General features: G+C 32.5%; 1 protein-coding gene across 1 annotated transcript; it reads left to right on the top strand.

Annotated features, from left to right (window-relative positions):
* Nucleotides 1-501: 501 nt before the first annotated feature.
* Nucleotides 502-18380, top strand: LOC139486152 (uncharacterized). The gene is made up of 12 exons (XM_071270894.1): nt 502-690; nt 3380-3448; nt 4952-5015; nt 5507-5643; nt 6966-7066; nt 7999-8085; nt 8599-8703; nt 9230-9310; nt 9842-9985; nt 10507-10698; nt 13093-13309; nt 16866-18380. Exons 1-12 carry the CDS (start codon nt 582-584, stop codon nt 18176-18178), a joined length of 2619 nt encoding a protein of 872 aa, XP_071126995.1. The 5' UTR covers nt 502-581; the 3' UTR covers nt 18179-18380.
* The last annotated feature ends 5085 nt before the right edge of the window (nt 18381-23465 follow it).

The raw sequence follows: 23465 nt of genomic DNA, 5'->3' as shown, positions 1-23465 counted from the left end.
CCCCTCATAAAAATCAAATGGTAGCTCCCTTATATTCCTTTGATTGTGTGATTAAATAAATACATTCCTTTGATTGTGTGTGTACGAGTTTGCATTGGTACGAGTTTTTTTTAGTGGTACGAGTTAACGTTGGTACGAGTTAATAATGGTACGGGTTAACTATAATTCGAAATATTTCAGGTCAATTTACACAGGCACTTGTCTCAGAAAAAAAATTTCCTATATACCTTAATATTTTAGGTATATAGGATTTTTTTTTCTGAGACAAGTGCCTGTGTCAATTTATCCTTGTATCGACCTCATACAAAGGCTTTAATTGTATAGTAGACCTATTACATTGTATTGCATTGTATTTAAAATGTATACATCAATTGTTTGTTTGTATTGCTTGACCCTAATGTCCCTAATGGGTGTAAATTTGCAATATTATTTTAAAAAGATTAGAATTAAATAAAAGTCCGGAATTTTCTACCCTTTCCGTCCGTTTCTAAATTTATTTTAAGGGAGATAATTTCAAAGGGACTCAACTCATTTCCCCGCCAGGCAAGGAAGGGAACAGATTGTCTTCAAATTTTGCCACGATGGCCAACTTCATCGGTCGAAGAGTACGGATCATAACTGATAGCCGAACATATGAAGGATATGTTCATCTTCTGGACCAACAGAATCACCAGATATCTCTACAAAAAGGTTATTACAACGCAAACGTTTTTATTATAATATAATTTTAGACATTTTATTATGTCTTTACTGTAATTATTTGTAAACAAATCTTTTCGGAGCTTTATGTATCTGACATATGGTAGATTTAAAATACACCTTAATGCTATTCTAATCCAGATAAGTTCAAAATCTCTGAAATTGGCATTCATAGGGTATGCATATCCAATTCTGTTCTATAATAAAATGTCATCAGATCTAGAATGAAACGCGAAATATATGGGAAAATGATTGCAATTAGTGAATTAATTGTTTACTTCTAAGTAAGACTAAGTTATATAAATATTTGTATATAAAGCCAAACAAAAAGTATTTTATGTTACATGCTGAAAAAAGTATGTATGGTACATGCTGAAAAAAGTATGTATGTTACAGGTACAATGTACAAGTCAAATCGGCACCCTGTCAATTCGTCACCCATAGAAAAATTCAAATTGACACCTGGTTAAATTAGCACTTAGTCAAACCGGCACCTATTTAAAGTAAATAATCTTCTATTTCAAATTATTTTTAGGGTTTTCTCAACATTCTATGACTCACACTGTTGTTTTGATTAGTTGTCTTTTCAATGAATGAATTAATTTTAAGAATTCACTAGTACATGTACCTATACAAATATTTCTTTGTTGATTAAAAAGTCAACCAAACAAATGTCTTGCTAGCATTATTAAAAGAGCTGTAACTCCATGAACTCTATACAAGTAGTTATTGATGTTTTTTTTCTTCACACTGAAAAACTAAAAAAAAACCAATGAAGCCATTATGCAAGATGTTGTTTAATCATGAGAAAGATATAAGCAGTAAGAGGGAAACTAAAAGTCCTTTTGAGTTTTCATTAGTATCACTACATCTAATTATCGCAAAATTATACGCAATTCTAATATTACGTAAATGTACATGGGGGGATATACATGTATACTTGCCTCCCCATGAGCTAAAGTCATATTTGTTTAAAAGAGCAACAAAAACACATCTATTTCCATAGCACTTTTATTTTAAAGAGACAGATAACATCACATGACAAGTATGCATCATCATACATGTACAAAGGGACACAAGTCTCACGTCTTAACTACAAAACACATACGACCATACAGACATGACAGATGCATTAAACCAACAATCATCCAGAATGCTCAGCTGGTTGAAACATGCAGAAAAAAATATCTTGCACCTTTAATACACTCGCATTAATTTGAACGAAAAAAATACAACCAACCAACCAACATAACCACCACCCCCATTGGATCATAATCTATCAACATAAAAAGAAGATGTGGTTTGATTGCCAATGAGACAACTCTCCACATTTGACCAAAATGACACAGAAATTAACAACTATAGGTCACCATACGACTTTCAACAATGTATGAGCAAAGCCCACACCGCATAGTCAGCTATAAATGGCCCCTAAATGACAATGGAAAACAATTCAAACGAGAAAGTACGTAACACTTTAACAAATGGCAACCGCTCAATTACAGGCTCCTGATTTGGGACAGGCACATACATTCAGAATGTGGTGGGGTTAAACATGTTAGTGGGATCCCAACCCTCCCGAACCTGGGACAGTGGTATAACAGTACAACATAAGAACGAACTATTAAAAACAGTTGAAAAAGGCTTAAGTCATCAGATGGATAAAAATACAAGTGAACATGGACGGGTGCTTGTACATCCCAACAACAAGAAGACACTAGGTACAGATCTGAAAAAGCCTCTAACAACTAATAAAAAAAATATGCATCCAAGACTAAACATCTAAATTATCAATCTGTACACATCCAACATCCAATGGATTTCGTGAAAAGACGTCATAAACAGTCGAGAAAGTTATGACCTTGTGCAATCTACTAAATGATCTCTTTCAAAACTTTTTGCTTCATCTGGTCATTACTGATGACCCTTAGTTTCAGCAATATTCCCAGCAATATTCCTTAAATACATGACATATAATAACTGTTTCATTGGAGATTTCTCCATTTTGTAAATTGTGTTGTTATGAAACTGCAGTAAATGTTGCAAGTTAAGGTCCCAAGTAAAAATACATTTTAACACTTTAACATTTTAAACTACCAATTAGTTTTTATTATGAATTGAGTATGATCAATTAGACAATAAAGACACCCAAAAATGTCTGTTGATCATGGGATCAAACATGACAATAATAATATTGTAAATTCAGAAATAATTTCATTGTTTTTATTATTCATTTATAGCAAAATATGTGTCAGGGCAATCACCATAATTTAAACTCTCATTTTGATTTTTTTTTATATGAATTGAACATGATTTTTCTCAATATCGCAAAATCTAAAATCACATTTTAGTTTAAAAATTAGACAAAATTGCAATAATAAATACACACAATAATTTCTGAATTTACAGTTTTGGAAATTTATTTTTGCTTTGGCAAATTTCACTTATGAAATGTTTTTTAAATTAAATCAGAAACATATCGTCTGTAAAAAGTTTTGTACATGTAGAAAATTACAAGTGCTGGCAAAGCACTTATATATACATTTGTAACACTCCATGAACGACTGTTTCCATTTATCAAATATACAATGACATACATACAGTTATGTATAAAAAAATTAGAACACATGCACTAAAGTGCAAAATACAAGTATAAATTGAGGTTTATTTTATTTTGCAGTGATTATTCCTGATACTGGTAAAAAGTTGAATGGACTGCAGACGTTCTTCCAGGATGATATAACAAACAGTAAGAAATGTGCATTAATCCTTTGTTATTCAAATGATCTGTGTAAAGACGTAGGATAATCCGATTTTCAGTTGGCCAATATTCATTGAAACACAAGTAAAATATAATATTTTACTAAAACAAAACTAAACAAAATCAAACAAAACTAAACATAATTAAAACATGCAAATGAATACAAATAAACAAAATAAACAACTGAAATGTTAGTTAGTATAAATTGAAACTAATCAGAAAAATGTCTCATCACATCTGCTACTGTACACTCTGTTTGCGGTCAAGATCTAGGACGTTGATACTTCAGATTGTATTATTGTAAACTTTCACTTTACCAAACTTTTCACTATTTAATATTGACTTGTATACACTTGTAACATCAATAAGATGTATGGCTTACTATATATTCACTTATTAAATATATTTCACTTATCATGCTAATGGCAGCTTTTATATTGATATGCCACTTCCGGTAAATCAAACACAGACTTCTGGTAAAACTAACACCAACTTCCGGTGAAGCTAAACACACCTTCTATAAACGCAGATACGTAATTTCTGCCACATAACATAATATATCCATATATATTGGCCGTTGTATGATACGTTAAACTAAACCTCACAACTGGTATTTGGGAAAATCTGTGTCAATAAATGGGACGTAAGTTGCCTGACCATTTAAATGTTGCCACTCCAAAACTGAGCATTAATACTGCTTGGACCAACCCCTAAAACAAATAATTGAACCCCAAATAAATTTATAATCAAATGAAAACAATATTTCAAACCATAAATCGACCGCCACGTGAATGAATAGTCTCCGGGTCTGTTTGATATGTCAAAATGACAACTAAATGATAACACCTTCAAAAATATAAATAAATGTTCTTACCTGAGCAAATTCATTATATTGTCCTGTGAAACTCCATTTCCTGAATTGAAAATTATGAGATATCACCAAATATATGAACTGCAGCAGACAAAACGTCTGTTCACATCAAAATCTAGATGTGCTCTGCCTAACCACTTTACCTGTATGAAAAAACCATGTGCTACCTGTCACACAATTTTTACCTGGCGCGGAAATGAATGACTGGGGTGCTAATTAGGGTGACTTTTATACAATTTATAAGCAATGAAAATAAGATAGTGAGCTGTCTTTCATGAATTACAATTTATGAATAATAAGGAAATAGTTAATAAAAGATAAAAATCACACAATGAAGTTCGTCACAATCTGTCTTTGGTAAAGTTTTATTAATATTCGTTTTTATAAAGACTACTGGCATGACTAGTACTGTTATACATATATCATGTATATAGTTTCTAGAAAAGAGAAGCCAAAATGTTAAGTTCCAATGCTTGGCAACAATTATGAGAAAAAGGGCAACATTATTAAGGTTTCCTATTACTTTTGGATAACAATTTAGATTTTGATCCCTATTTCATTACGTGTTAAGTATAATTTTTTGCAACCAATCATACATTTATTTCCTATGTTTATTTCAGTTGAGGTTCTGGAAGAGGAATGCAAGAAAGTGGAAAATAATGATAGAATGCTTCCAGATAAAAGGTTGCTAATGCTTATCAGATTTAATGTGGTTTTAATTAAGAATCAGTGTAATGAATTACATGTAATCTGTTATTTTGCATTGGTGTTCGTGAGTATCAAGGTACAGCATAACCTTTTGGTCCTTGTCTGTCAATCAGACAATACATCTACAATTTCACTGTGAAATAAAAAAGCGACTATAGGTAATGTACAGCCTTCAACAAAGAGCAAACCCCATATGGCACAACTGACGGCTAAAAGAATTCAACTTGAACTAATAGCCTGACTTACATTTTATAAAATACAAATATTATATTTGAAAACAACCACTGAATTGCATGCTCCTGACTTGTTAGTTAATTTAAGAATAATCTGTTGTATTTACAGGTGAAGTATACTAAGAGTTTTATTAAAGAGAATCCCCACCCAGTGAGATGTTTAACCAAACCCCTTACATGTAGGTGAACCTATGGTAACTGTTTTGATTTTAACAATAATCTTTTTATCAACAGAGAGCATGGAACACGACTGCTTCATACCAAATACACTCCATCCCATTTAAAAGGATTGGTAGATTTTGAGCCATCAAATTATCTGTTGAAAAAGGTTGTCAATGAAGAACACAGTACTGGAGATGTTCCAAAACCAGGTTTGTTGTCATGGAAACTGAAATTTCAGCCATAATAATTAAGATTTCTATACTGAAAATGCTTAGGAAATTTAAAAAGATCTGTGATGTTTCTTTGATATATCAGACTTTAACAAGTATGAAAAAAGGTTGATTTATGTTTATTTGAACTATTTTAAATAACAATTTTAATTGTTTTTAATTTGACTAAACTATAAGGTTTACACTATAAAAAAAATTGTAAGGATTCCGCGGAACCCAGTGTCTTGCCTACTCTTTCTGTTTATCACAAGCTCAACAAAAATGAGGAAACAAATCAATAAAATATTCCTGTTGATACTATCTTTTGATTGTAAGAAGCTTCTGTCAAAGTTTGGTAAAAATCCAGGATAGTTTATGTAATAAATGTTTAAAAAATTTAACTGCACACTGAGTGAATGTATTGTTAACGTTTCCTGGCAGAAAATCTAAATCCATTTAAAAGTAAAATACAGAAAAATGGATTTTTTTTTTTTACAAAATTTACTTCTGGATACTATCTTATGATCATAAACAATCTTCTGTCCAAGTTTGGTACCAACCCAGGATAGTTTAAGAAAGTTATTAAAATTTTAAAAACTTTAACCACAGAGTGAATGTTATATTTCCCGGCAGAAAAACTAAGTCCATTTATAAGTAAAATACGGAAAAAATGGAATTTTATTTTTACAAAATTTACTTCTGGATACTATCTTTTGATCATAAACAAGCTTCTGTCCAAGTTTGGTACCAACCCAGGATAGTTTAAGAAAGTTATTAAAATTTTAAAAACTTTAACCACAGAGTGAATGTTATATTTCCCGGCAGAAAAACTAAGTCCATTTATAAGTAAAATACGGAAAAAATGGAATTTTATTTTTACAAAATTTACTTCTGGATACTATCTTTTGATCATAAACAAGCTTCTGTCCAAGTTTGGTAGAAATCCAGGATTGTTTGAGAAAGTTATTCAAATTTCAAAAACTTTAACCACAGAGTGAATATTTGTGGACGCCGCCGCCGCTGACAACGATGACGACGGAATGTTGGATCGCTTAGTCTCGCTTTTTCGGCTAAAGTCGAAGGCTCGACAAAAAGGATGAGTTCAACCCATTGATTCATTTGACATAAAATAAAAGGCAAATCTGTGTATACCAAAACATAGGAAGCTCCTGCTGAACCAAAAAAATGCTACTCTTATGTTTTTTTCTCTTAAGACATTAAAATGAACTTCTTATAAATCTATAATGTTATAATAAATTACTTGTTTTATGAAGAGTTTCATGTATGCCATCTATCATCTACTGATTTTCTTTCTGTTGTAGCTAATAAAAGTTCTGACTATGATTCAAGCAGTGATCAAGAAACTCTAGATTTTGAAGACTGTATCTACTTATCTAAAATCAATCAAAGATTCCATGATGCGGTAAGATATTTTAACATAGGAAAATTAAAATGTATGTATTGTTAAACCTGACAGCAATACTTAGGTATCACTTCTGTGACCACGGTTTCACACTTTGTTCATCCCCAAATCTTGACCCATCTTGATCCATCTCTACAAAACTTGTGTAGACTCTTCCGGGGATATGAAATTTTTCACCTGAAATTAGTCTTTGGTGTGATTTTGTAGAATCTATTAACTGAATCCTCTCCAGTAACAAGCAGTGACAACCATGCCCACGGGTAAATGTCTCATTTATAATATTCCTAAAACAGAATAAAACTTCTTAAATATATAATATTCTTCTTTTCATAATAGTTATTGGTAAAATTCCCTTTATTTGTCAACAGGTTGTTCTAATGCACAAAAAAGTTTACAAAATGCGATATAAAACATATGCAGTATGCTGTTCTTATAAATACCCATACATAGTATCTTTATACTTTTTATGCTCCTGCCGTAGTGAAGAGGGCGTTGAGTTTTACCCTTGTAGGTCCTTACATTCCAAAGTTTGTTTCCGTTCTCTAACTTATGTTTTTCCCAACCAACTGATATGAAACCTATACAATATGCTTGTCACCACTAATCACAAATCAAGTATGAATATTGTTAGTCTCACTTTAACCATTCTAGAGTACAATGGAAAAAATGCTGAGTTTTTATTTCCATTCCTTTACAAGGACTCAAACATAGTATATCTATACTTTTCTTATATACTGTCCTCATACCAGGTTCATGTTACATGTATAGCAGTTGCCTGTAGCTTAAACCATCATTACAATCTACAGTGGTACCATTGACAGTTGTAAATCTAGTGTTTGACAAAGGCTTGTTAAAATCCTTAAGTAATGAAAGGTATCTAAAGTTATGTTCATTACAATGAATAATGGAACACTTTAAATTTCTGTTTACAGATTAGTCATATAAAGGAGCAGTCCGAGGTTGGAGTGTCTTTCTCAGGTGTGTGCATTGGACGAGATGGGAAATTGTCATTAGTTCAGGTAAAACACTGAAATTTAAAATCAAATATTTTACATTGTTATTTTAATGGTTGATGTAATCCTAATGCTTTTTTTGGTATAGAATGGTCATATGAGTTCAAAGAGTCGGAAAGATAATTACTATATCAGATTATTTATATGACTGACAAATACAGCTTTCTGTACAATCTAATAAACAAGTAACCCATGTAACAAGGAGTAAAGAAACTGTCAAAATGTTTGTAAACAATGCCGCAAACCATATAAACCACAACCACCAGACTCCTTTCTTTCGGCTATCTGGATATGTTCAATTGCTTCTTAGAATTTCCCCTCAAGCTAAAACTTGCTGATAGATAGATATTTATATATAGTCAAATAAAGGATAGACTATGTCAAGCAGTATCTTACATATTTGAAACTTATGTAGTTCATTGTGTACAACCGGTTGATATTGCACACAAGTACCTGGATATTGTGATGATGTAAAGCTCTCTAGAGACAATTATATTTTTGTTTGATTTTTATTTGCAGGTTGCTACCACCATAGATGTATTTGTATTTGATGTTTTATCTTTGGGACCTAATTGTTGGGATTTAGGTTTGAAATCTATTTTTGAAGATCCAAGACTTTCGAAGGTAAATAATTTTATTATAAATGGTAGTTATTCCAGTTCTATGATATTGTGTTTTGTTCTTGTGGCTTTAACCATTGGGATAGTTTGATATGTTGAAGTTCAAAGGGCCGCACCAGAATAACTGTTCAACTTATCTGAGGTTTGAGTCATCCATGGTTGCAAGTTCAATTGAATAGTGTTCCTAACATCCTTGATGTTCTATATTCCAATCAATCATTAATAACAAGATGGAGAATCCATAACTCTTCTGACTGATGGTTACAAAGATTAATTAGTTAGGCAATCATATTAAAATTCTTAATTCTTTTTAATCTTTAATAAGGACATTCTTGTCTTGGGTCTTTCAGATAAGTGTCAGTAATTGTCTCATGTACCACAAACTTAATTTGCTACTATAGTAATCAATTGACAAAGTGTCGACAAACAATAAATATGCAATTCCAAATTGTTAATGATTTTGAAAATTTGCACACAGAAATTTTTTATCTACTACATGTATATGTTTCTGCTTTATTCTATAATTTCAGGTGATGCACGACTGTAGGTTTCCTTCAGATATGTTACATCATCAGTTTGACGTTAAACTGGTTAACATATTTGATACACAGGTCAGTATATAGAACATTTCATTGCAGTATTGTTTGTTATGTTGAATTTGATTGCACTTGTCTTGTCTGTTGATTATGACTGCATACGAAGTGCTTGTAGTGTTGATTTACATTGTATATGTAAATCAACATTTTGTTGCAGATCAGTATTTTTGCTGTTCCTTTGTTTTTCCTCTTAAAGTTGATTTAATGTGTTACCCTTGGTTTTAGTTGGTAACTGGAATATATTTTTGCTTAATTCATTGACTTTTGATCAGTGGTATACCACTACCTTTATTATTTAATAAAATTGAGAATGGAAATGGGGAATGTGCCAAAGAGACAACAACCCGACCATAGAAAAAAACTGTATGGGAATAATTCACAAGCAGGTTGGCACTTACTGAAAGTTTGCAAATTTAAAGTGTGTTAAGTTTGCTGACAATCTCATCATGTCTATTGAGTTGTATATTCATGGCATAGTAAGGAGAATGACATTACTTAAGGAAAATCTATATTTTTATAATAGAATTGACATTTTCTTTTTTACAGGTTGCAGAAGTATTTGTATACAAACTTTATCACAATGGAAGTTGGCCTAAGTGGGTAACTGGTCTCTCATGTTCTTTGTTTGACCACCTTGGTCTTCCCGAAGATATGGTTAACAATTTAAAGATAAGAGAGAATTTGAAAAAGGTATGTTATGTATTAATGATTTATATGGTAATTTGGTAAAACCAAATCTGCTGGCAGCATATGAAAAAAGTAATATTTAAATTATTGATCAAACTTCAGAGAAATAAAGATATCCACCAATATGAAAGGTTTGTTGTATTAGACCTTCAAGTCTTCTAAGCAAAGAATTTGGATCATTATTTTAACTTGATAAAAGAAAATTCAGAAAAAAAGTCTTTAATCAAAATCAGTGTGATTCAACTAAAATCTGGACAAAGGAAGATAACTCCAATTTTTAAGGATGGCTTTAAAAATGACAGCATTGACATTTTTAGAACATATATCTTGCAAAAGTTATGTAATTTTCTTGACAAGTATTATATCATTTGGTAACTTGAATATCTGAGCATATATTTCATTGATAAATTTCTGGAAATGTTTATGGATAGAAGGATGTATAGAATATTATGATCAATGTCACATTTTTATACATGTTCATAGATAAAATTATAATAATACTCAATATTCAATTCTGATTGCAGGAAGATCAAGAAGTTTGGATGCAGCGACCATTACCTAAAAATTTACTGAAAATAGCCATAAAAGAAGTTCATCATTTGATACAATTGCGGCATACTTTGATGGAGAAGATGATGGGAGAATTCATTGCAGGAGTTGATGTTTACTTGGCACAAGTTAGGGAGGCCTCAAAAGAAGATGTGAAAAAATGCCAGGTATAGTTAATGACAAAAATTATAATTATAAAAAGTTAAATTAAAGGAAGTAATAAAGTTCATTTGATTCTATTTGTCAGAGTGGAAGACATTCATTTCTTTCAATAAAACCACAATTTTTTGTCCATATGTGCAACAAAAATTTCCCTCTCACTTTTCTCAGGTACTACTTGAAACCATATTTTCTCTAGGCTACAGTGTCTTCCAAAGACTGTTTTGTGAATAATGTTAGGCCGTGTTCACATTGACCTAAACTCTGTGTTGTGTTTGAATAATGTAATTCACTCTTAAACTAAACACAATTACGTTCCTATGGATAAAACTCAAATTTTACATGTAGTTTGAATCATGTTTGTCTACATGCAGTTGATAGTCTATGTAGGACTTGTGTGGGTTTAGTGTACACAAAAGGTATTAAGATCATTAATTTTACCATGTATATTTTAAGAAGAAATGTTTTTTTTTAATAAAATTGATATTTATAACAATTATTAAAGTTCTTTACTGAACTATTTGTCTAATCTCGATATATTCCTTTGTTATAAAGAAAACACTTTAGGTATCTTTATTAACCTCTTATGAAGACTCAAAGCATCAACATTACCAAACACATAGTTCGTTTAAAATCATGAAAATGCAGTAATCCTTTGTGGCTGAAATATCCTAAACATCTCAATCCTTCTTCTTCGTCTGTAAGCATGCTACTGCAGCCAATGTTTTTTTATTGTGTAAATGAGACATCTTTAGCATCTTTAAATTACTACAAATTATCCAATAAGCTTTCATAACTGCTGGAAAAGTTGTCAGAGACATTTGAATTTGATTCTATTTAATCAGCATTTAAATTACTTATAGTTTACAAGTGTGAACAAATCTTTTTTGTTATTTTTGTTTTGTTTAATCACTCTAATCATCTACTGTGTTTTATTTTGTAATGATACATATGATTGTTTACCAGTTAGCTCAAATGTTGGACACCATGATTGGTTAAAAAAAACAAACTTTGTCTACTAAACAGAATGATTTCATATTTGGTTGGAAGCTTTACATTGATTTATTTGCAAAAATAATTTATAGGTTTCTATAATTTACATAATTTCTACTAAATTGCAAAAAAAACATGTAGGACTAAAAATGTGTTGAAAATCGATGTTGTACTGGAGATTATAAAGTAAAATTTTAATTCTAATATGACGTGCTTCTTTCGCTTTGTAAACAATACCGTGATAAAATTCTCGATATATCTATACTTAGCGCAGACTCCAAGATGTACACAAATGGCTGTTTAAATATGCCTCCCACGTAAATCCACATGTATCGTAACCTATGTGTAAACGGTTGTGGATTTCGCTGTGTTAACAATTACAATTGAATAAAACCCTACAGAACATTTATTCTGATTCTGACGCATAACAAAAAGAATTTACACATTAGAGAACGGAAAAATGGACAAAAACAAAATAAATTAAAATTCCGCGAAATTCCAGTAATGATTTTGGCGCATTAACGTCATTTCAAAACATGACGTCATACGTATGAAAACGTCAAAGCTGAAGGTTTTTCTATTGCGTTTACCTTCTAAACTCGGATACAATTGCATTAAAATAAATTATTGAGGTAGGTGTTGCTTGTTTTCTGTTCTATTGCATTATTCGCACATTTACTGATTTCAGCAAGCCAACATGGCGGCTCCTTGGTTACAACATGTCAACAGTGAATTTGACGGTAGCTTACGATAAAAAATGTAAATTTAAAATTGCAAATGTTGGGTTTACTGAGAAGTAACAAAAGGAATCACATTTTTTTTCTAGCGGTTAGTTAAGAAATCATTCATGCAGGTTTATTAAATTTGTTTTACATTTATCGAAAAATGGGTAAAATAGAACAGCCACACACACGGTATACCCATCATCGCTTCAGTTTTTTAATGATCGTATTTGTCCTATTAGAATCGAAATAATTCATGGAAGCCATAGATTTGTTGTAAATTTACACATGGCCTGGGCCGTGATATTCGTTAATTTTATCCCTCGCTAACGCTCAGGATAAAATTCGAATATCACGGCCCAGGCCATGTGTAAATTTCCAACAAATCTATGGCTTCCATGAATTATTTCTTAATTTGATGAGGGATGGAATCAAGCTATATGTAGCATTGTAAATAAAACACTCCCAATTTTGACTAAACCTGTAGGTTTAATTTAAGATTTAAATTATTTAATTAGCAAAACAGTGAAATTTATATTTTGACTTCCTTTTATTTCACCCACTTGATAATTAGCTTAGCTTGGTTTTTATGAATCCAAATAAAGTGGAAAAAACAAAGCTCCCTGATTTCATCCTAATTATTTAGTTTTGTTAACATTTAATGATGTATTATTTCTTATAATTCAGAACAATGCCCACAAACTTCCTGTTGCATTTGAAAATTTATCAGGCTTATTAGCCAGCAGAGACAGTCGCAGATACAACAGACACCGTTACAACAGAGGACCACCAGATGATCATGACTTCAATAAGGACTCCTCTGGATTCAATGAAAACTGCAGAGGGATCATAGGCTTGGATGTGAAATACAGCAATGCATCTATATGGCATGAAGGATTAGGGGGTAATCTTATTTTTGATTATGAGTCCCCTACAAACAAAGTCAAAGGGGATTATAAGTTTGCACTCTTGTCTGTCCTTCTATCCTGCGGTCAGGTATTTTTCATCATTCCTGAAGATATTGATTTTATATTAGTTTTTATAGTTCCCACATGACAAGTTAGAGATCAAGTCAGCTTTTTGTTCTTGTACAATGAGTTTTTAACCAGATGGGGATTATGTATTGCTGCAATTCTCTCAGAATACTTGTTATTGTAATATTCCTCTCTGAATTAGTAAGAAGACTTTAATGGAAAAAGAACTATAAAATATTTGTATGGGATGGCTTTAGAATTAATTATATTGACCAGTCTTAAAGCACATACATCCATTTTCAGTTATTGAACCGTCTTCAAAAGATTTTTGTCTCGTTGTGACGGAGTCAAAAAGCAAGATATAGGTCTTCTGGTATTATTTCCCCTCCAGAAATTGGGGCGAGTGAGTGATTTAATCATTTTAATCAAAAAAATAATTTGCAATTTTTTTTAGGTGAAACTTGAAAAGTAAAGGCGAGTGATTATATTAGTGTTTTGTATACATAAATTCATAGGTTCCAACAATATTGATCAAAACAAGATGGTATGAAACTTTAGTAACCACTTGAACTTTTGACATTTCTTTAATTTATCAACTTCTGAAGTGGTTCTATTCATATAGACATGTAATTATATCTACACTTGTGATTGCAGAATATTTATGAGTTCTTATACAGTATTACTGTTACTTTCTGAGGACATCAGATCTTAAACTGAATAATACAATAATTATTTCAACTGCCTTAAATGATTTGCATTGAATTGTCATGGATGTCTTTCCTCCCTCTACAGACGACTTATGACTAACATCACAACAGGTGTCTTGCTAGAAGCAAGAACTGCTCATCCTACAGAACAGCTGATTTCTCCACAAGTTTTTAGAGTTTCATGCTGTTCTTTGATGTGTGCACTTTTAGTTTTATGTGTTATATATTGGATGTCTGGGTCTGCTTTAAATTGGTTTTCTCATTTTTATGCCTCACCTTCGATAGTAGAGGGGCATTATGTTTTCTGGTCTGTGCCTCCGTTTGTTCGTTTGTTCGTTTGTTCGTCCATGTGTCTGTTTGTCCTGCTTCGGTTAAAGTTTTTGGTCAAGGTAGTTTTTGATGTAGTTAAAGTCCAATCAACTTGAAAAGTACACATGTTCCCCATGATATGATCTTTCTAATTTTAATGCCAAATTAAAGTTTTGACCCCAATTGCACGGTCCACTGAACAAAGAAAAAGATAGTGCAAAGCTCAGGTTAAAGTTTTTATTAAAGTTTTTGATGAAGTTGAAGTCCAATCAACTTGAAACTTAGTACACATGTTCCCTATGATATGATCTTTCTAATTTTAACGCCAAATTAAAGTATTAACCCTAATTTCACGGTCCACTGAACATGTAAAATGATAGTGCGAGTGGGGCATCTGTGTACTATGGACACATTCTTGTTTTTCTTTGTCTTTTTGGCACTTTGTATCTTAATCAGATGGGGTAGAATATCAATGAGACAACTTTTCATCCAATCACAATGTATTTAAAGTTAACTATTATAGGTGTTATAATGGCCTTCAACAAGGATCCTTTGATCACACCAAACAGCAAGCTGTTAAGGACCATAAAATGACTAGTATAAAACAATTCAAACAGGAACACCAACAGTCTAGTCTATAATATACACCTATGAACCACACCAACAGTCTAGTCTATAATATACACCTATGACCACACCAACAGTCTAGTCTATAATATACACCTATGAAGCACACCAACAGTCTAGTCTATAATATACACCTATGAAGCACACCAACAGTCTAGTCTATAATATACACCTATGAACCACACCAACAGTCTAGTCTATAATATACACCTATGAACCACACCAACAGTCTAGTCTATAATATACACCTATGACCACACCAACAGTCTAGTCTATAATATAAATATACACCTATGAACCACACCAACAGTCTAGTCTATAATATACACCTATGACCACACCAACAGTCTAGTCTATAATATACACCTATGAACCACACCAACAGTCTAGTCTATAATATACACCTATGAACCACACCAACAGTCTAGTCTATAATATACACCTATGACCACACCAACAGTCTAGTCTATAATATACACCTATGACCACACCAACAGTCTAGTCTATAATATACACCTATGAACCACACCAACAGTCTAGTCTATAATATACACCTATGACCACACCAACAGTCTAGTCTATAATATACACCTATGACCACACCAACAGTCTAGTCTATAATATACACCTATGAACCACACCAACAGTCTATATACACCTATGAACCACACCAACAGTCTAGTCTATAATATACACCTATGACCACACCAACAGTCTAGTCTATAATATACACCTATGACCACACCAACAGTCTAGTCTATAATATACACCTATGAACCACACCAACAGTCTAGTCTATAATATACACCTATGAACCACACCAACAGTCTAGTCTATAATATACACCTATGACCACACCAACAGTCTAGTCTATAATATACACCTATGAACCACACCAACAGTCTAGTCTATAATATACACCTATGACCACACCAACAGTCTAGTCTATAATATACACCTATGAACCACACCAACAGTCTAGTCTATAATATACACCTATGACCACACCAACAGTCTAGTCTATAATATACACCTATGAACCACACCAACAGTCTAGTCTATAATATACACCTATGAACCACACCAACAGTCTAGTCTATAATATACACCTATGACCACACCAACAGTCTAGTCTATAATATACACCTATGACCACACCAACAGTCTAGTCTATAATATACACCTATGACCACACCAACAGTCTAGTCTATAATATACACCTATGAACCACACCAACAGTCTAGTCTATAATATACACCTATGAACCACACCAACAAACTACAACTACTGATTTACAGGCTCTTGATTTAGGACAGGTGCATAGAAATGTAGTGGATATGGATAGTTTTCCTGAAAGATGTCTGTATTAGCGCATACATCTTCAAATTTCTGTTAAATCTAACAGCTTAATTCAACAGGATTGTGAGAAGAATCGTCCTTCACATTGATAAGAAAGCTGTGTTAATGCTGGAAACTGTTTCTAGGGTCTCAATTTGATGTTCACTAAAACACTTTAGTGATTATTGGTTTTTATTTACAATATAAAAAAAACATTGCAGGAAGTAGACACAATAACTATTCTGGAAGTGGGAATATTTGAAAGGAGAAAAAATCTGTAAAGAAAAATATGTGGACAGGTCTGTCCAACAAAGAATTTAATTGGTGTGTCCTTAGACATTTTAGTTATGAAAAACACAATTTATTGTTAAATCATTGAAAACTCGCAATATAAAATGAAAAAGAAATTGTACATGAATACTGTACGGGAAAATAATCTACATTTGTTTATTATATTAATTGATTAGTTCATTCAATAATGTAATTGTATATATGTATCTTTCAGGATCTAATAAAGATAGGCAGAAATCAGACAAACCAGTAACAAGAACTGCAGAATCTATGTCCATATGTAAGAACCAGACAAATAAAATATCATCTAGTAATATGTCTGAACCAGCGATATCAGCAGGTCGTATGTCAGAACCAGCAATATCATCAAGTCGTACGTCAGAACCAGCAATATCAAATCGTACATCAGAACCAGCAATATCATCTAGTCGTACATCAGAACCAGCAATATCGTCTGGTTATGTGTCAGAATCAGCAATATCATCTACTCCTACTGGGAGACGAACCTTACTGAAGACTCCGTCATATTTACTGGAAAAACTGAAGATGGCTGCAATGGCAGATGAACAGAAAGTGCCATGTGGTGACAACGATGAGAATTATAACACTACAGCCAATCAGAAGCCTTCTAATAGTCAGAAGGCAGCTGAGGATAACTCCGATAAAGATATTTCAGTTGGACGTTCAATAAGGTCATGCATCAAATATTACGATTCAGATTCTGATGTAATACTAGTGCCAGCAGGTAAAATGCTTCAGTATGGGAAACTGAATAAGCCTAAACAAAAAAAATTGACGGAAATAGAGAAGATGAGCACGAAAGTGGAAGAATTGAGCAACTACATGAATGAAGTGACCACTTTAGATAACTTGTCTCCTAACAAGAGTGGAGCATCTTTTTCTATGGGAGATTCACTAACAGGTGCAGTTTCACCAAGATCTTTTAATGCATCATTTGGTGAAAACTTTGCTACAGCCCCTACTACACCATATCAGTCTGACATCAGTGAATCTCCTAGTATATCACAGAATACATCGCTTGTAGAGAATTATCAAACTGCTCCAACAACTCCTGCCATTAATTTATCTCAAATTTTACAGTCTGCATCACCAAGGAAAAGTTCAATGAATATGCCTATGCTAAAAAGTCCAGAGATCATGCTCTCAAAAGACACTCAATCACATGAAAATTCATATTTCAACAAAAATTCAATGAGTGTGTGTTCTCCAAGCAGTCCAAGCTATAAATCATCACAAAAAACTTTGACATCATCATCAGAATCTGATTGTCCTTCATTGTTTAGTCATCAGAAGACATCTTCACCCAGTACTTTATTATTAAAGGGGAACTACTCTCCCAACAAGGGAAATAACTATTCAGGAGTTTCAAAAGATGATTCAAGTGATTCTTTAAATACATCTGAACTATCTGATGATACAAGTAGCAGACTTAAATCAACAACCAGCAACATTGAACGAATTAGAATTCTCATGGATGCAGCTAAAAAGAAGTCGCCTAAATCCTAACCGACAGTGCAGTTTTAAAATTTTTAAGGAAAACTTTTTTTGTCATTGGAGCCACTTCTATTATTCAAAATACATGTACATTGTATATTTTATGAAATTGCTCACTTGACGAAATTGAATTCAAAACTATGTGTCATCTTTATCTGATGGAGTTGAAATCTTTGTTTAATTATGAAATAAAAAAAAATTTGAAGTATTTTAATCATTCATCTTTTACCTTTAAATTCAGTAGTAGGAATATTAATTCATATAGCAAAAGATGTCTACCAACACCAGACAATTTCCAAAGCAACAAACAGGACTACATTTTCTGTTCTTCATCTCGGAGTAATATTGAATCTTTATACTACACAGCAAAAAGAATGAATTTATAAAATCATGGCCAGTTGTCAGGTTGTTTTCTGCCCTTTGGTCTGACTTTTTGTTGTGCCTTCAACTTCTGTTGTAGGAAGCTCCCGATATGAATATTGATCTGATGGCGGCATAGCGTAAGCTAACTTCTTCAAAGCTTTATATTTTAGGTGGAAGACCTGGATGCTTCATACTTTGTATATAGATGCATTATGTTATGAAGTTTCTGTCTGTCATATGTCCATTGTCCTTGACCTCATTTTCATGGTTCAGTGCACATGACTACTTGCCAAAAAAGTTAAGCTTTTTGTAATGTTAATTTCTTTCTTATAATGAGTAAAATGCTTTATTAAATATGTGCATACCTAGCAAGGTCTTAATGCCCGTCAGATAGTTTTCATTTGACCCTGACCTCATTTCCTGGATCAGTGAACATGGTAAAGTTTTTGTGGTTAATTCCATATAATATCAGATACTATAAGATTATCTGATAGATCTCCTATATTTGATATATGGAATGATTGTAATGTGTACATGTCCAGCTGGCAAGTGTCATCTGACCTTGACCTCATTTTCAAGGTTTTTTGGTCTTAGTAAAGTTTTTGAATTTTTGTCTTTTTTTCAAATACTATTATATTCAAAAGGTCAACTATATTTAGTGTATTGAAATCTTATATGATGAACATATCAGTCACACAGGTTTTATTTGACATTGACCTCATTTTCATGGTTCATTGCTCAGTGTTAAGGTTTTGTGTTTGGCCTGTTTTTCTTAAATATAACCAATAGGTCACCTAATTTGCTGTATGGAAGGCTTGAAAGGTGGATATGTCTGTATGGCAGGTATCATCTGACCTTGACCTCATTTTCATGGTACATTGGTCAATGGGTAAGTTTTTCTTGGTTTAGTTTGTTTCTAAGACAATAAAAGCAATAGGTCAACTATATGTAATGCACAGATTGATTGTAAGGTGTAAATGTTTCTCTGGCATGGTTCATCTGACCTTCACCTCCTGGTTTATTGATCAATAAAATTGAGAATGGAAATGGTGAATATGTCAAAGAGCAGACAACAGTTGAAGGCCACCAATGTGTCTTGAGGGCAGCGAGAAAATCCGGCACCTGGAGGTGTTCCTGAGCTGGCCCCTTAAAAAAATTATGTACCAGTTTAGTGAAATAAACGTCACATTAATCTCAGAAACATATAAATGAACTAAAATTTAAAAAAAACATACAAGACTAACAAAGACCAGCGGCTCCTGACTTTGAACAGGCACAAAAATGCTGTGGGTTAAACATGAAACCTCCCCTTATAACTCTAGCCAATGTAGAATAAACAAATACATAGCAATACGCACAATAAAACTCAGTTTTAAATAAGTCTGTGTAGATGTCAGAATAGTTAACAAAAGAAACTAAGGAAAATGACAATGATACATAAATTAACAAGAGACTGCTTGCAGTTACTTTCATGTGAGTTCTAACCTCGATTAAACAAAATATATGAAATGATTATAACCTGTATATCAATGTTTAGTTTTCTTGGTCGTCTGTTTTTTAGTAACTGTAAGCAATAGGTCAACTATATTTGGTGTATTGAATTATTGTAAGGTGTACATATATTTCTCGTTTTGTTTATATGACCTTGACCTCATTTTTTTGGATCATGTTTAGTTCATGTGATTTTTGTAGAGATTTTTTTTTTTAAATATTTTAATTTAACAAAGTTGTACAAAGATTTTGAACACGTGAAAAGTTGTTTGTTTATAGTTAGATATGTTTTGTTATTTGTAGTAAGGTCTGTTAAATTTGTATGTTTTTGCTTATTGATTGATTTTTTGTTGTTGTTGTTGTTTTTAAGTATATATCAATCAGGTCCTTGGTCATCTCTTGATTTGAATTGGTAATCTTTGTCATGCCAAGGCTTTTTACAGCTTTTACTTTGCAATACGGTACAGTAGTTTAAGAGGAAAAGGTTTTTTTAAAAGTTTAAGATTCCTAATAAAAGGCAAAAATGACTCCATGCCAACCCAAATCTACGGCATAAAATTACCATTGTGTAGAAGGATAGAAGTGATATACGGTACCTTAATACAGAATTCAGGATTAAAATTATGTGAATAATAAGGGCAATTCCTGATATGTGTATGGTACCTATTCAATTCATTTCTTATACCAATTAGTTAATTAACCAGATGCTCCACTGCGCGCAGCTTTATACGACCCCAGAGGTCGAACCCTGGACAGTTAGGGCAAGTATGGACACATCATTCAAGCTTGATACAGCTCTGAATTTGGATTGTGATTAAAAGTTGACACAGCAAAGGTTTCTGACACAGAATAAATGTGATCTAATGAACTTAAAAGTATTTTTTTTGCTTTTGCGCAATACACTATATATGCTGTTGAATATAAATCCCCTCAAAAAAAATATTTGAAAAAAAAATCTTTAATTTCTGAAATCTGAAATGAGAAAAATTTTACCCCCCACCACTCCCCATTTTTTTTCACCTCCCCCAATCCCTTATTCCAAAAATAATCTCAATTCTACTATCTAATTAAGTTGGCAACAATAACTACTCATTTAAATACATCATAAAGTATTAAAATATAAAATAACTTACAGTCATGGTTAGAATTTATATTAACTAGATATCATTGAGATGGGAGCCATCTCTGTGGACCCCGCTGTGAATAATGTGCATTAAAAAATTGTATCTTTACCATAGGACATGGGTTTGTCAACTGAAATCAAAGTTTTTGACCTTGACCTTTGACCTAGGAAGTTGTAAATAAATTATGACACACCCTTTGGTCTTGGTTTATAAACATGTCAAGTATAAACTTTGAAATGATAACGGTTCTCAAGATATAGAGCGGACACGATCTTTACCATAGGACATGGGGTTGTCAACTGAAACCAAAGTTTTTGACCTTGACCTTTGACCTAGGAAGTTGCACATAAATTATGACACACCCTTTGGTGTTGGTTTATATACATGTCAAGTATAAACTTTGAAATGATAACGGTTCTCAAGATATAGAGCGGACACGATCTTTACCATAGGACATGGGGTTGTCAACTGAAACCAAGGTTTTTGACCTTGACCTTTGACCTAGGAAGTTGTACATAATTATGACATACCCTCTGATATTGGTTTATATACATATCAGGTATAAACTTTAAAATGATAACGGTTCTCAAGATATAGAGTGGACACAATCTTTACCATAGGACATGGGGTTGTCAACTGAAACCAAAGTTTTTGACCTTGAACTTTGCCCTAGGCAGTCGTTCATAAATTATGACACACCCTCTGGTGTTGGTTCATATACATGTCAAGTATAAACTTTGAAATCATAACGGTTCTCAAGATATAGAGCTGACACGATCTTCACCACAGGACACAGGGTTGTCAACTGAAACCAAAGTTTTTTTACCTTGACCTTTGACCTAGGAAGTTGTACATACATCATGACACGCCTTCTGGTGGTGGTTAATAAACATGTAAAGTATAAAGTATGAAATCATAATGGTTCTCTAGATATGGAGCGGACACAAAGTTAAAGTGTTACGGACGGACGGTACGACGGATGGACGGACAGACTGATCACTATAGGGCGACCCGCCTAAAGGTGGGGCCCTAATTAACAGTAACTTCAAAAAATAAATTTAAAGCTACACATCTCAGGACAATTATCACTTCCTTTAACATAATTTTCAATGAGTGTAAGGGAGGTAATCAAGTAATCAAACATATATATAACAGTATTCTTTAAATTTAAATTGGAATTGGATTCCCTTCAATATATGGAACCATGAGGTACAATGTCGGAGAGATCCATACAGTGAAAAAAGCATAAGTCATTGTCCCGAATCTTCAAAAATGTTTGTTTTTGGCCCCTTTTTGGCCCTTAATTCCTAGACTGTTTACCCCTTAACCCTTAAAATATATTCCAACCTTCTACTTAATGGTATGAACATTGTGGTACAATTTCAGAGTAATTGAAATACTTATACACAACTAATTGTCCTGAAACTAGATAAATGTATGTTATATAATTCCCAAACTGATAGGACCATAACCCCCAAAATTAATCCCAAGCCACCTTTGATGGTTATAAACATAGTGTTAAAATTTTATTGATTTCTATTTACTTATACTAAAGTTATTATCCCGAAAGCATCTGTCTTCGGACAACGTTGTTGACAAAGACGCTGACGACGTGATACCAATATAGGACCGCCAATGCGATCGTATATAAAAATGGAAGTTCTTTACCAAATAAGAAAGCAGTTTTTATACAGTTATATGACAGCTTAAAAGTTTTGGGTTTATATTGCTATCACGTTGTTGTCACTGTCAAGGTTAGACTTTTTATAAAAATATCCACAACTAAAAAACAGCAGTGCCTTTCTTCATCACATCTTCCTTGAAACCATCAGCAAATTGTTCTAGAGGGAAAACGAAGTGTTTCCCTGTGTATTTGTAAAATTTGTGTTAAATATCTGTTTTTGATTTACATTCTACAAATAAAAATAATCATGACAACATATAACATGGCGTTATATTTTACTGTTTTTTTTTCAGAAAATTACACAATTTCAAAGTCTGCTATAGATTTTGAGAAAACAAAAATTTGCCATAGATTTGATTTGTTTGGCATTTGTAAGGTCATAATAGCCATAGATTAGGAATCTGCCATAAATTTGGAACCTGCCATAGATTTGAGTCCTACATATATAAAAAAGAATGCAAAAATTGATCCTTTCAATTCTATTTTTGTCAATGTAAGCTAAAATACATATTTCTTAATTACCACATAGTTAAAAGTCCCTTCTTGCATATTTTTGTGGTATTAACCATTGTGTAGAAGTTTCATACCATTTGGTTTCAAGAGGAGAGCTTAAGTAAGAGAACGGAAACAAATTTTG

Source organism: Mytilus edulis, chromosome 8, assembly GCF_963676685.1.
Source record: "Mytilus edulis chromosome 8, xbMytEdul2.2, whole genome shotgun sequence".
Classification (NCBI taxonomy): Eukaryota; Metazoa; Mollusca; class Bivalvia; order Mytilida; family Mytilidae; genus Mytilus; species Mytilus edulis.
The sequence above is the reverse complement of the archived record's forward strand: the minus strand, read 5'-3'. Positions and strand labels throughout refer to the sequence as shown.

What these genes read in the sequence shown, in the direction of transcription:
- LOC139486152 (XM_071270894.1), top strand. Translation starts at nt 582, where the DNA reads ATGGCCAACTTCATCGGTCGAAGAGTACGGATCATAACTGATAGCCGA. An exon ending in CCAGGATGATATAACAAACA is followed by an intron (nt 3,449 to 4,951) that starts GTAAGAAATGTG and finishes TGTTTATTTCAG; the next exon opens with TTGAGGTTCTGGAAGAGGAA. An exon ending in TTAACATATTTGATACACAG is followed by an intron (nt 9,311 to 9,841) that starts GTCAGTATATAG and finishes TCTTTTTTACAG; the next exon opens with GTTGCAGAAGTATTTGTATA.